The sequence below is a fragment of the Neolamprologus multifasciatus genome, chromosome 18 (genome assembly GCF_963576455.1).
Source record: "Neolamprologus multifasciatus chromosome 18, fNeoMul1.2, whole genome shotgun sequence".
NCBI lineage: Eukaryota > Metazoa > Chordata > Actinopteri > Cichliformes > Cichlidae > Neolamprologus > Neolamprologus multifasciatus.
Window position 1 is genome coordinate 22,286,225 of NC_140456.1, and position 14,817 is coordinate 22,301,041.

At 39.2% G+C, this 14,817-nt stretch overlaps 2 protein-coding genes across 7 annotated transcripts in view; both read left to right on the forward strand.

Annotated features, from left to right (window-relative positions):
* The first annotated feature begins 986 nt into the window (after positions 1–986).
* Positions 987–7,589, forward strand: map2k2b (mitogen-activated protein kinase kinase 2b). The gene is made up of 11 exons (XM_085139659.1): positions 987–1,875; positions 1,953–2,163; positions 2,305–2,451; positions 3,108–3,185; positions 3,496–3,547; positions 5,036–5,160; positions 5,427–5,640; positions 5,897–5,949; positions 6,058–6,119; positions 6,266–6,311; positions 6,514–7,589. The coding sequence occupies exons 1-11, from the start codon at positions 1,787–1,789 to the stop codon at positions 6,622–6,624; spliced, it is 1,188 nt and encodes a 395-aa protein (XP_084995785.1). The 5' UTR covers positions 987–1,786; the 3' UTR covers positions 6,625–7,589.
* Positions 7,590–11,174: 3,585 nt separating this feature from the next.
* tcf3a (transcription factor 3a) overlaps positions 11,175–14,817 on the forward strand; it is a 28,838-nt gene continuing 25,195 nt past the window's right edge. For 2 of the 6 annotated variants that reach the window (XM_085139658.1, XM_085139656.1), the window contains exon 1: positions 11,175–11,739. The gene's annotated coding sequence lies outside the window, so the exon portion shown is untranslated. The other 4 variants (XM_085139653.1, XM_085139657.1, XM_085139655.1 and 1 more) reach the window with 4 other exon arrangements.

Here is a 14,817-nt window from a genome sequence, read left to right on the forward strand (position 1 = left end):
TTTTCTACTTCCATAATTCATAGGTCAGTGTTTAATGGCTTAATACCAATAAACAGATACATAGTCTTCTGAAAATGGTCAGGTACAACGACTTGGCCAAACCTGAGTAAAAATCAACCAATGTCCAAAGAAAAAAAGAGGGTCTTTCGAAAGTCTGGAGAATTATTGCCCATGATAACTTGAAAATAAATAAATAAATAAATAAATACAAGAAAGGCTGGCAGTGTGGAAGGATGAAATAAAGAAATGAAGGCTGGCTTGAGACCTTCGCACGGTAATGTACATTGATAATCCGAGAAAGAAGCGCAGTCACAATAGAAAGTCTCAGGCCTCCGTTTTGTGCTTCAGGTGATCCATGGATGAATTGTTAGCCAATCAAAACAGGCAGCTTGGCAAGGCTATAGAAGACTTTCAAGCAGTACCATCAGCTTCGCGATTATTTATTTATATAAATAAATATTTGAAAAGCCTGCATTCCGGATAACGTTCTAAAGAAATAAGTGTTATTAGTGCCTTCAAAGATAGATCCATATGTATTTGAAGGCAGGTTAACAAATAGAAAGAACTTTAAATCTTTTGTTTTTTATTATTTTACAATATTTTTTACAACTTTGTTATTTCCCATTTTACAAAACAAAAGGCCCTCACAGCATGTATTCGCTAAAGTCATTTGTACAAAAGGTTGCACTTTAAAAAAAAAAAAAAAAAAAAGTAATGTAAATACACAAGTAGAGCGATAAAATAAAATGCGTTTTTTAAAAATCTAATTAAATTTAAATGATCAAATAACGAGACTAATTTACGGGTTTTGTTTAATTATTTTTATTTTTCCTTTTTTACTAAAGAGTTTCAATTCATTCGACCATCTGTCTACGTATGCTTTGGTATCTGTTGGAACTTGGAAGCGTTGGTTGGAAGTATCTACATGTCAGCGTTCATACTGCTGCTCGCGCAGCTGTCTAAAATATCGCGAGATTGCTACTCTGGACTACTTAAGGCTCAGTCTTGACTGCACCGCGCCCCCGTGATCATCCCTGCTGAGGACGCTAGACCCCGGTGTCTTCAGCAATAACACACCTACCCCGCTGAAAGAAGATATTGGGATAAAACAGCCAGTTAAGCTAATGTTTCTAACTTAAACAAAGGGGGAAGTCACCGGAAGAAAAGTGAACAAACATCCGCTTGCTTTCGACTCGCGTGAAATGTGCGGCTGTCACGCAACAGCTAGCAGATGAAGTTAGATAGCTAGCTAACGTGTAGGTGCTGATAGTTATGGCTTTAGCTTTGAAAATCTTTTTTTTTGCCTTTACGTTGTAGCTAGTTAATCCTCGATTAATTGGACATTTACATTTTGGTGCAAGTGCGGTGACCATTATGCTAGTTGTCGTGCTACGTCTACTCATCTAACACTAACCTAGCTAGCTGACTGGTGTTATATTACCGTATTTGTATTCATAATTTGATGTGTCGCTCTTCTTGTAGTAAATTAGATTTAAGCTGAGTCACAGGTTAAGCCGGCGTTGATTTGAAGACACAATTTAAGTAAGTTTAGCCAGGTTAACTGTCCTACCTGGTAACAGCTAAACAGAAAACGTCAAGTTATTACAGATAACATCTAGTCTACAAGACAGTGTTTGCCTATTATCTAACCTCCCAAAGTTGCACGTGCTAATCACAGGCCCCTTGTCAGCAATTTCTAAATCATATAGATTACAGGATCTTATCATCTGTATCTGTAGAGGAAAGTGTCACTCAGTCCAAGTTCATATTTTACCCTCAAGTAAACATGGCTCCTAAAAAGAGACCAGTGCCCTTAAACATTGCTCCTGCTAGTGATGGATTATCCACCTCCACGAATACAGAGATTACATCTGAGTAAGTTGACCTGCTGAGTTAAAATTTTGCAGTTGTTTGAAAATATGTTATTCTAAACTATGTCTTAATTATATCAGGGCCAATTTAGAAGCGCTGAAGAAAATACTGGCGGAGCTGGACCTGGATGAACAACAAAAGAAAAGATTAGAAGCTTTCCTTACCCAGAAGGCCAAGGTTGGCGAGCTGAAAGATGATGACTTCCATCGTATCTGCGAGCTGGGTGCAGGCAATGGAGGAGTGGTCAACAAGGAGTGCCACAAACCTTCAGGCATAATCATGGCCAGAAAAGTGAGCTTTTGCAATTATAAAACAAAAAGCTGCTGGGTCTTTTATACTTAATCTGGCGATAAAATGCTTGAGTTGATCTTTCTGGTCTTAGTGTTCACCCTTTGATACCCATTTAATATAACACCTTTCTTCTGTGTTTAGCTCATACATTTAGAAATAAAACCTGCAATAAGAAACCAGATCATCAGAGAGCTTCAGGTACTACACGAGTGTAATTCTCCCTACATTGTGGGTTTCTATGGAGCTTTTTACAGCGATGGAGAAATCAGCATCTGCATGGAACACATGGTAAGAGTTAAAAAATTGTATTCCAGTAGTGTTTTGATCCCAACAAAGATATCATCTTTTCTCTTATCTGTTGCTGAAGACTTATAGAGAGGACAACTGGATTAAAAAGTGTTTTTTATCCAAACAATCAAATGATGTTGTCTAAAATCCCTATCCATTTTGCCCAATATCTTTGAAATTGAGTTAATCTGGTGTGTGTGTGTACATGTGTACATGCGTGTATGCATATGCAGCAGTAATTTGTTGGAAGTGGGTTAATGAGGTACACAAACTGTGTTAATTCTTTACAGTATACACAAAAAGGTTAGAATAATCTAGCCAGTCACTGGCTACATTAGTCGCCTTGAGTTCTTCTTTGCACCTGACAGTGCCTTCTTCCTTGTCCCAAGATATACACTCTCCATCTGATATACTTGTTCCTAATCCTGCCAATTCTTGCCACTCTCAATGTACATCTCAATTCAATCTTCAGTTGAATTCCACCTCATTTTCATCATCAGCTCCTTACAGACGCAGGTCTGTTATTACTTTTGCGTAACTGTTTTTAAGAATCAATCTGTTGGCATTTTCATTTACTTTCTGAATACTCAGTCTTCAGGCTGCCTTCTGTTATTTTAGCACTCGTATCACAAGTTGCTGTAATCTCTCTGGTGTAGGATGGTGGCTCTCTGGACCAGGTGATGAAAGAAGCAAAGCGGATTCCTGAAGAGATTCTGGGCAAAGTCAGCATTGCTGTAAGTAAAAAAATATTATTTTTTGCTGTCATGTTCTAATGTGGTAGTAAGTGGTAGACATTAATGAAACAATGTAGTGTTTTAATTTAATTAATTGAGGCGTTTAAAAACAACCAAACAATCACGTTCTGTCATAGTTATGTTATGATTTGTATTGAGATTAGGATCAAAATAACCATACTTGCTTTGCACAAGTGCATCTAAACACTTGTCACTCTTAGTTCAGGATGAGTTCTGTCATATTGTTTTCTGTAGCATCAAGCCTGTTTAGTGTCATTGACTTCCTTAATTTTTCTCCGTTTTGAAACAGGTTTTGAGAGGCCTTGCCTACCTAAGAGAAAAACATCAAATCATGCATAGAGGTATCAGCATTTTCATTACGTTTACGATTGTATCTTGAATGAGTTTCATCTGCAAGTATGATGTGGAGCAGTTTCTATTTACAGCCTAGTTTGATCTCAAGTGGGCCAGATCAGTAAAAGAACTGCATAATAACATATTACTATAACGATCGTTGTGTGCGTGTATGTTTGTTCCCAACTCCTTCTAGACCCCGTTCATTATTAAACTGAATTAAACTTGCTATATACATTTTTTGGAACTAAACTATAGTGTTTTACTCTTTTTGACTGAAACAAGTTGTTGGGCTAGTAATATTTTCCATACAGATTCGTTTGGGTATTAAAACTTTCATCACTTTTCCCAGAAAAGCAGTGTGGCTTGTTGAAAAAAATCAGGATATTTATGATTTTACTACAACTTCGACACTTTGCAAACCCATCCAGAGAAGGGCTGGGCCATATCATACCATTCACGGTAATACCGGTATAATGTTGGGCAACGATAAGAAAATGAAATATCGCGATAGAATATGGGTAAAACGCACATGCGCAGTGCCTTTGTTTTCATACGCACATGGCGGCGACAGAGAATGAGAAGGGTGAAAGACAATTATTGAATGAAACGGATGAACCAGAATTGGTTTATAAAAATGCTGCAACTTCAGTGGTGGAACTGGTTTAGCTTTCGTCCGTCAGATACACAACAAAGCACTATTTTTGGTAGCGCATGCGAGCGGGCCGTCGTTATTACCGTGTTTTTTGAAAATACGGCACACTTAAAATCAATCCTTTGATTTTTCTGAAAATCAACAGTGCCCCTTATAATCCCGTGTGCCTTACGTATGAATTCTGGTTGTGTTTACTGACCACGAAATGATTTTATGTGGTACACGGCGCTCGAAAATCTGTCAAATGTTTTAGTACGACTTTGTTAAGCCACAAAGCCGCAATGCTTGACGGATTGTCGGAGCATTACGGCTATCGTAGGCAGGAACCTCGCGGAGTGATACGTACTGTGCTTCAACATAATATTACCGTATTGTTTGTGTATAACCTCTTTTTAAGTTTTGTGGATATTATACATGGTTATGCTGAGGATATGTCCGCCAATTCCCACTGGAAATGCCTTTTGGTTAAACTGTCAGTGAGGAATTTGCATTTGCACTGTTAAATTTTTATATAACTTTAATGCACATAAAAAAAGCAGCTGCTTGTTTAAGTGAAAATACATTGATGGGCTTTTTATGCACTAATAAAGTTGTGGAGTTGTAAAGTAGTTTGTCTAGTGTCAAATATATCGTGAGTTATATCGTTATCGCAAATTTTCAAATGTATATCATGATAAATATTTTTAGTCATATCGCCCTGCTCTAATCCAGAGGATCTTAGTGGATCCTTTGGTGGGCTGATTCTGGGCCTCAGGCTGTTTGACATCCATAGTATAGAGATTCAGTCGGATAACATTTTAATATAATTTTATAAGTAATAAAATGTCCTTTTTATTCTCAGATGTGAAACCCTCAAACATCCTGGTAAACTCACGCGGGGAGATCAAGCTGTGTGACTTTGGTGTGAGCGGGCAGCTCATAGACTCAATGGCCAATTCCTTTGTTGGGACAAGATCCTACATGTCGGTATGTTTGGGTCTGTTTATGAAACCTGTGTACAAGTTTGTTTCGCATCAATGTTCATGTAATGTGAGAATCTTTTTAACTCATTTTAGGTCAGTAACTTAAATAACAGGATTCTTTTCTGCTAATTTTGATGAAGAGATTTATCCACTGATACATATTTAACTTGAGATTAATGCTTCAGCTGTTTGAACAGTATTCAACAGTTCCATATTACTATAATAAAGAACTGATGATTGTTTTGTGTGTTGTTTATGTTTGATGTCTAGCCTGAGAGATTGCAGGGGACTCATTACTCTGTGCAGTCTGATGTGTGGAGTATGGGCTTGTCCCTTGTAGAGCTGTCAGTTGGACGCTTTCCCATCCCCCCTCCAGATGCTAAGGAGCTGGAGGCCATATTTGGACGACCAATCTTGGATGATACACAGGGACAGACCCACAGCACATCCCCTAGACCCAGACCTCCGGGTAGACCTGTTAGTGGTAAGCTACACAATCATCTGTGTGTGTTTCAGGTGGCTGGCTGAAAGTGCAGTAGGCAAACCTTGCATGCAGACTGCTCCAAGTTTCCATATGAGAAATCACGTAACTTGCTGATATCAGTGAATTAGACACTCTGATTTATGAACCTGTCTGCTCCGTGATTGCTCGATGCCCCAAAGGAATGTTTGCCATGTTTTTAATTGAAGGTTTTTTTCTGATTGAGTTCTCACTTGTTTTGTTAAACTGACTTCCCCAGGCCACGGTCCGGTAATGGCTATCTTTGAACTACTAGACTACATTGTCAATGAGGTAAGATTACAAGAAGTTATCCAAAGCAGCATTTATTGTCAACCACGTAAAATCACAAAGGAGTCGCTTTCTGCTGTTTATACTCCAACATTTTCTTTTAACTTTCAGCCACCGCCTAAACTACCCCATGGAGTATTCACCCCTGATTTTCAGGATTTTGTGACCAAGTGGTAGGACATTTTAAAACTCAACATATTGCTCACCTTTCCTCACTTACACATGTTAAGCGTCATGTAGCATGACAAGTAATAGTGACATAACATTGGATTACATGTTTACTAACTTGATGGATGATCTTGATCTTCTTTGTGTCCAGTCTCATCAAAAATCCAGCAGACAGGGCTGACTTAAAAATGTTAATGGTAAGTGTCAGTTTGACTTTAAGTTCCCTATTTTTATTTTTTTAAACAGATTATCACAAAGTGAAATATGTGACGGGCCTAAATCACTGTCATTTTTATAGTAAAAAACTTCTCAACTAAACCGGCAGTGCTGTTTAACTTGATAGCAACTATATATTTAGTCAGCTGAGTTAGTGTGTTGTTAATATTTGTGCTTTTTCAGAACCACACGTTTATCAAGCGGTCTGAAGCAGAGGAGGTGGATTTCGCTGGGTGGCTTTGTAAAACAATGGGACTGAACCAACCCAGCACTCCCACACGCACTGCAGATTGAGCTATGTATATTCACTCAGACATTATGTAAAAACATGAAGACACTGCTGCCTAAAACTGTACATTCAGATATACTGTATACACCTTGTGTGACACATCCTCCCTCAGGTGGATCCGTTAAAGCTTCAACTTCAAATCAGCTCTATGATATTTTATCACATAATTCACATCCCAGGATAGATACTTAAACAACGCACACAAATGATTGTTGGAAGTGTTGACAGCATAGAGTATTAGAGATTTATTCCGTTCAGGATTTTGACTCATTAAGCCACATATCTGGGCCACTGCTGCACTATTATTATTTTTTTATTTATTTTTTTCCCCCCAGTAGCTTTCTGACATACAACAGATCGTACACATACTGTATAGAATTGTAAAAGACTTACTTGGAAAGGTTCATAAAACAGAACAAAAGAAATAACCAATATTTGTAATTTCATTCCCAGCCCCCTAAATCCAATGCAGTTTTCCAGCTTTCTTGTCTGAAATTTTCTGAAGTGCTCTGAGGCTTACGCTGTTTTCACACATGCACTGGAAAAAATGTTGAAAGAATCCAGTGTGGATACTCACCCAGTTACTCTGTATAGTCCCCCTTACATGCGGCTCCGCTGGGTAATGTCCAATTAAGGGCTGCAGTGCATGTTTGAAACAGCATTACAGTACAAGTATGTCAATCCCAGTTATTACAATCATGGCTAGGCTTTGTGTGTCTACAGAAAAATATACTTATGAGTTTCTTTATATGTCTGTTATGCAAATACACTGAGAAATGTAAGGATTAGCTTATTTTACTGAACAGGTTGCGTGCATCTGAGATGTTTCTGAAGTTTCTTGCTTTTCTTAACATGGCAGATTTCTACAAATTTTGAGATGTCTTGAGGTGAAGCACAATGTTTCATGCTTTACAGCATGACCCTCATGTCAAAGCCAAAAATAATAAAGTGTTTTTACAAACGTTAAAAATAGTCTGTTCTCTGTTGCCTCTCTGTTATAGGGTTATGTTTTGTTTTGTTTTTAAAGTTAAACATCTCTGCATTTTCCTTCTGCAGGTTTCGTATGTTTAGTAAAAGACTTCCTTTGCAAATCCTAGAAATTCAGCCCTGGGCAGATTCTGCTTTTAAGACGGCTGCTTTTATCCCTTGAATGAACTCCATCATGGCTCAATGGGCATTGTCAGCTTAAACAAATTATCATTTTTTGTATACCCTCTAATGTAAACAACAGGATGTGGATTGGCCATGTGCATCCTGCGTTAGGGCATTTTGACTTTGTGTCCTGTCACCACCAGTTTAAAAACATAGTTTGGGGTAAATTCTTCAGAAACTTGATAAATCACAATGCTTTGGAGATAAATAAATGGTATGCACTGTGACTTCCAAGCATGATGGCTTCATTTACTGAAATATCACATCTGTCTTACACTTGTTTTACCAGAAGGGGGAAGCATATTGGGTGCATAGTACTGAGGACCTTCTGAACAAATACTAAAAAATAAAGTATAAGATATAGTAGTCTTCATATCTAAATATATCTGGGCTGAGAGATGCATTGTGAGGGCACTTCTGCTACCAAGTTAACGTTTGCATAATTGAATAAAGCTTAAGCTTGATATTGACCTGAACCACTACCAGGTGAAGAAAAAAAATCCCCCCTTCCTTCCCTCTTATTTTGCACAGACAATGAAAAACTATCTAGTGTTGATTAAGCGCCTTCTCTTAAATGGGTGTCACCTTGCAGGATTAAAATGTAAGACACTGAGGTGTGAGAACGATACAGTGTTGCAGTATGCAGGGTGGCTAAGTGTTGACGGGAGGGGGACTAATGCAGCATAAAAACAGCAAAGTCTGCAGTCATTAATATGCAAATATGCAAATGAGAGGGTAATTAAGATTGGGCGTTTGTCAGTGGCTCTTTGATTGCTAATGAATTCCAATCTGCAAGAAAGGGGGAGGGGATGATGAGCTAAAAATTAGGAAAAAGAACAGGATGACATTGTGTTCCTCTCTCTTTCTTACAAAAATAAGGAAACGAGTGCAGCATGAAGGCTTTTACCAAACATTGCAGTTTTTTTTTTTTAGCTTGCGTCAGATACTAAAAAGGCCGTCGCAGTTGAAAACATGAAAGATACCTCTCACTAGAAACGCTGGCGCTAAAAATCAGTTTCAGCACGAGCAAACATCTCAGAAAAATGGGGAGGGGAGCGTGTGCCAACGACAATTAACCATTCACGCCGTCGGTGAGCAGTCAGCATGGCAGGCTTGAGCCACCACAGGAAGGTAGAATGATTTCTGCTCATTAAGAGTGATGGGGCTGACCCCTGTTGAGAGATGCTCAGGTATCTTGGTGGGGGATGTGCACTGCCAGCATGGTGTGTGTCACAAACAGTGTTATTTTGGCAAATGGGGACCTGCAGTTCACATACGAGCACACACACACACACACTGCTGTTATTGCTGTTTCAGTGGTCCCCTGACACTTGTACGTCTTCCTCTCTGTGGCATGTGAAATGAGAGGACGTATACGTGAAATAAAAACAAATTAGAAGATAGTGTAAGACAGCTGCTCAAAAGGTGTAATTCTTCATCAAAATGCTACCACTTTATATATTTCAGTCGGCTACAGCTATGATGCTGTGTCACACAAAAAAATCCCACTAAAAATCTGGATGAATCTTCTGTCAGTGAATCTAATCAGCAGTGTGATGTTCGGTTTTTGGTTTTGGTTTTTTTTTGTGTGTGTGTGTCTTACTAAGTACTTCAAATTCTTGAAACAGGATTACAAGTACAAGAGCTCAAGCTAATCTATTTGAAATGGTGTGTTAGCAGCTGATCAGTTTTGCTCTGTTTGCTGCATGAAAGACTGTGTTTGTGTGTGTGTTAGGAGGGGGGGGGGGGGGGGGGGCTGTATTTTTTACAGGAAACAGGAAACCAGAAGTCATAACAGGATGCCCCAGGTTTTGATACTGTACCTGATGCGTGGGTGGCTGCATGGGGGTAACCCATTTACAAAGCCTTAGAGCCTGTGACTAGAAGAAGAAAGGGCCCAGGAAAGAGTAGGTGGTGAGGAGGGTATACGCTTTGGGGTTAGGAAAATGGAGTTCCACTCTAAATATAGCCCTTTCTTTCTTTCTTGCACCATACCGTACAACTTTAACATCGCATTTCCTCAATTCCCTTTGTCCTACTTCTAAAAAGGCAACAGACCAAAGAACGTTTGATGTTTGGCACAGAGCAGCGATACGATCACTTCCATGCGAATACGTGCACCAACTTTCCCCAGGTGTATTGTAGGAGCTTTGCACTGAATCTGTGACATGAAACTGGTTTTGTCACAATGAGGTTGATGTGCTCACACTGACTGAGCGCTCACGCTGCAAAAAAAGATAGAACTGGGTTTATGCCCTTTCTGCATTTACCCATCTAAGTGCCTGTGTCTTTAACAAAGCAGTTCTGAGCGTGGATGGTCATTTCCTTTGGGCAAGTAAACAATTTGGTTGTAATTTTTTGGGGGGGTTTTGCAACACTGAAAAGAAATATTAGGTCTACTGAAAACCTCATGTTGCCTTGACTGTGTATTTAAAAGACAGCAACATAACCAGTCCCATGGATAATCACATACAGGTGTGTGCTTGAGTTGCATGCGTGCAGGGCATGGTGTGAGTGTGTGTGTGTGTGTGAGAGAGAGACCACAAAGTGGATGGATGAGTTTTCTCGTAAAGGCCAGCACAGATGTTACTTGGGGTTTTTTTTTTTTATTTCCCCCTCAAACCGGTTGAGGTTTTCTCTAGAAAGTCGCAAAACAAGTTGTGTTTACATACCCACCAAGGTACAACTGATGAAAAACACCAGCCAGGCTATTTTAGTGAGTTAGACACTGGCCCATGCTATCAACTTGTAATTTCTGTTTGACAAAAGGAAGTAGCCATGACATTCCTTTTCCCCTGCAACTTCTGAACTCGACATGCAGGAACATTTTAGTTAGTTTGTTTTTTATATATCACTGAAAATTAAGTAAAACTATCATACCTTAAAAATTTTTTATATTCTCATAGGTATCATAAGGTAGTCTGTATACACAATAGCTTGTGCACATTACTGTACATATGCACGTGCTTTTTCTCACTTCCTGCGCTATAACACCTTTACCCAAACTGACGTTGACAATGCTATTTTATATTTAATGTTTTCACACATATATGTGATAACTGCAATTAATTAATGGCAAGGTCACCCCGCAGTTTAGTGTCTTAGGCCACGAATTCAAACAGCATGGCCAATTAAGACAAACTTTATTATATTCTCACCGATGTTTACCTTTAGTGAGGATGGACACCCTCAACTGTTTGACACTTGGGATCATTTTTCGTAGCTCGGGCGCTATTTGAGAACAAAATTAAAATGCAGGAAAGCCCATAGGCAAAATGAGACAGCCCCCGAAGTCGATATTGAAACATATTTGGACGGCCCACATGCCAATCAAAATTTCGTCGCATCCTATTGGTCCTCCCTCCGATATTATCGTTCCATCTTCTGCTCGTCTAGTCTGTTAGGCTTTCCGCTGTCCCCATCCGCCAGTACACATAGACCCCCTCCAAATTGGTCCTCAGATCCTTTTCTGTTTCGTTCGCAGCTACGAAAAGGTGACATTTTGCGGTGTGTACGACCAACGCTGCATCAGTACACAACAACGCTACTGAAGCGTGCTTGGCTCGATTTTTTTTCCTTTTTAGGTGAAATCGGACACTGCTGATGTTATAGCGTCAGTGTCCTCCCGTAGGCTGCGCTGCGGAGTGATATTCCATTGGAACCGACAATGTGGAGGGTGTTAAAATGTCTACTTGGAAAATGAAATGGTTACAGTTTCTTTAACACTGAAGAAACCGAGTAACACAAGAGTTATGGTTCGTGGGACACACGTGTGTTCAGCTTCGTGACAAAAACGACAGCGAGTCGAGGCGACAGAGGAGCGCTTCATATTCTCTTTCCTCATCTTCATCAAGCCACAGTCCGGACCACGGGGAAAGGATCCTATCCCTAACTTTGTTTTTTTTCCTCCTCTTTTTGTACTCCAGCCGCTAATTTCTCCGTGTTGGATGTCACATTGTTAAATTCAGGTAAATGCGTGCTAATATACATTCATAACAAGCAAATGCATTTCAAACAGAAGCGGTTTCTCACGTTGTTAGCGGAGTAATAACCAAGTTTTTAGCGCATCGTTGAAGTTGTGTTGCGAGTGCCACAGCCGGGAAAAGCGGGGTCCTGGATTTTTCGGCCCGAGCGAACTTGCACTGTTATTAGTAAGTGCCGGGGGCTTGTGTGGGCTGAAAAAGACTTCTTTGTTCACTTCAAAGAGCTATAACGTTAACGCACATTAGCATATGACCAGACTGAGTGAGCTCCTCCGGGATTTTGTTGTCTGTACTGGTAGTGTGAGGTGTTTACGGACGCGAACGTTCGCCGTGAAGCGTTAACGCAGACAGGCGGTGTTGGCTGCTTTTCTCTACTTGTGGGAAATGCTAAACATTTCCACCGCTTAGTGAAATGAATTTTATACATTTATTTTAAGTTTTATTAATTTATCCGGGGGCACTTATATAAACCACAAAACTACGTATGTAAAAACACCCCAGTAAGTATTACTTGGGTATTATTCATCCCCCGTTCAGCCTCTCAACCGTTAACCACAGCGAAGAAGCAGCGATAAGGTCGCCAAACGCTTTAGTTTCTCTTCCCCACTTATTGTTAACCCCCCGATATTATTTTATAGCGTTTTTACATTACTTATTGTTTTATTTAAGTTTCTACCATTCATCTGAAACTTTAGGAAAGGGGGGGGGGGGGCGAGTCTTTGTGTGCATCAGTGTCTCATTCTGCTGCTCGACGTCAGGGCAGGCAACAGGTTTTTAAGTCCTTTTAAACGGCCCGCAGGATTTTTAACCGAGCGATGAGCCGCCGATGGCTCTCTTGTGAAGCCAGGTTTCACCACTTGCATTGCTATTTCTGCCGTAAAACTTTTTTTTCTTGACACCTAAATGGGCAGGCCAAAGGTGGGGGTGCTCAAGACAAGCGTATGCAACTTCCATTTGTTAGGAGGGGCTGAGCACTTATCCCCCATTTTGACCTCAGCTCACTGAGAGAAAATGCTAGATTATATACTGTCAACGCATTGTTCCTGAACCCACAGTTTCTCCCTACTGGTAAGTCATAATGCTGTTGTGTCAGTATTTATCCGGCCTTTCACCATTGTTAGATTTAGTGTGTGCATCTACTCTTGACTTCGGGGTAAAGTAGGTTTTATTGGCTTTATTGTTAATATCTATTGTTGACAAAGTACTAGGGTAAGCAAATCTGCTGTAATGGATATGACAGTGGTATTCAAATTACTGATATTTTAATGGGTAGGGCAGTGCAGTTGTAGTTGCCATGCATAACTAAAATTAACTGGCTTTCCCCTTTTCTGGTGTATAGTGTTTAGAATAAAAGCCAATCTTCAGTCGTGGCATTGAAATGTTTTTTTGTTTTGTTTTGTTTTGTTTTTTTTTTTTTTGTTTTAAAGATCAACCATAATGAAAAATATATTACAAATTATATTAAAGGCCGGCAAGTGTACATCCCACCCTAGCCTTATTGTTGTTGTTGTTTTTTGTTGCTAATTTTAGTATTTACTTATCCTGTTGCTGTCTTCACTCAGTGCACTATGAAAATAACCAAAACATACAGGTTTATTGCTAAATAAAAAAAACGAAAAACATTTTCAGGCACACCAAGGAGGTCTTGGCATCTCTCTGAAGGAAAATCACCAGTACTGTGATTAAAATATAGATATGTATTTTTAATTTTAATAACTTAAAAAAAATTAGGTTTATTTTTTATAATCCAGGGGAAGGAAAAACAACAGAAAAATGCACTTTCTGTTAAGTAAGGTGGTATCAACTCTTACTTTAGATGAACACCATTGGTGATTATGTGCCTAGTCACCCCCCACGGCCCATTTTAAACCAGGAAAAACCCTGACATGTAACACTCCCAGTAGATTATAGACATAAGGACAGCCTCCCAGTGGTCGTCATTTGAAAATTCCTGAAGTTTATTCAGTATTACACTGTGCAACCCCTCACGAAAGAGTTTTATTATAACATGAGTGTTCTGTTTGCAGTATGTACTTTTCACATAACCTGTTATTAGTGTTGGCAAATAAGGACCCAAAATTCTACTGTTGCTGGGACTAATAAATTAATTACCTGCTTGTTTAATTTTACAAAATATCTTCAGGTTGCTTTTAGGTACAAATGGGTACGTTGGTACAAAATATTTTAAAGTGGCAAGTTTTAAAACGTGAAAATGTCTTTATGTCAGAGTCATATTGCCGCCAATCGTTTTTAAAGATTGCTAAAGGCTGGTTATTTGTGTTTGTTGTAGCCATACTTTACTTTTGCTTACCGCTAATGATCTCTGAGTCAACTCTGAATTTAATCGACATCTCTGACGCAAAATCTTCTTCTTCTTCTTCTATTTTTCTTTCTTCTTTTTGTTTGTGACTTTGTCCACAGTGTGTAGAAATGATACTTCTCAAGATGTTTTCCCCACTCAGACTGCATTTGCTTTGATATAGGCTGGTACTGTTTAGGACTCCAAAATAGTGTGTTACCACTTTGTAAATTTTAGTGAAAACAAAACTTAAAACATGTTGGGTTTTGAGGTGGGAGGGAGGAGTTTGAGTTTAGTGCCTGACTGACAACAAGTGCAGTGTGGCCTGTGGCCAACCATGGTCACTCATGTTAGATGTGGCCTACCAAGTTGAGATTTTCATAACTTGGTCAGTATCTCGCCTGCTTTGTGGCATTTGAATGGTAAAAATATAGAGCAGATGAATTTGCAGCTTATGTATATCCACCGTTGCACTATGCTGTTTAATTGACTTCCCTCGGTGTTTTTACGATGCCTGCATTACTACAGTGTGAGAAATTTATTTCATATGGACATTGTAGTGCAGATCCATATATCTGAATTTTTGTAATGTTACTTTATTTTTTTAGAGAGAGAAAAAGAGGTTTTGATCAGCCTCAGCCATTTTTACACACACACACACACGCACACACACACACACACACACACACACACATCATTTCTGCTGATTTAGATTACATTTTATTTAAAATCCTAAAAAAATTTTGTGTCTGTATGTCTCAGCT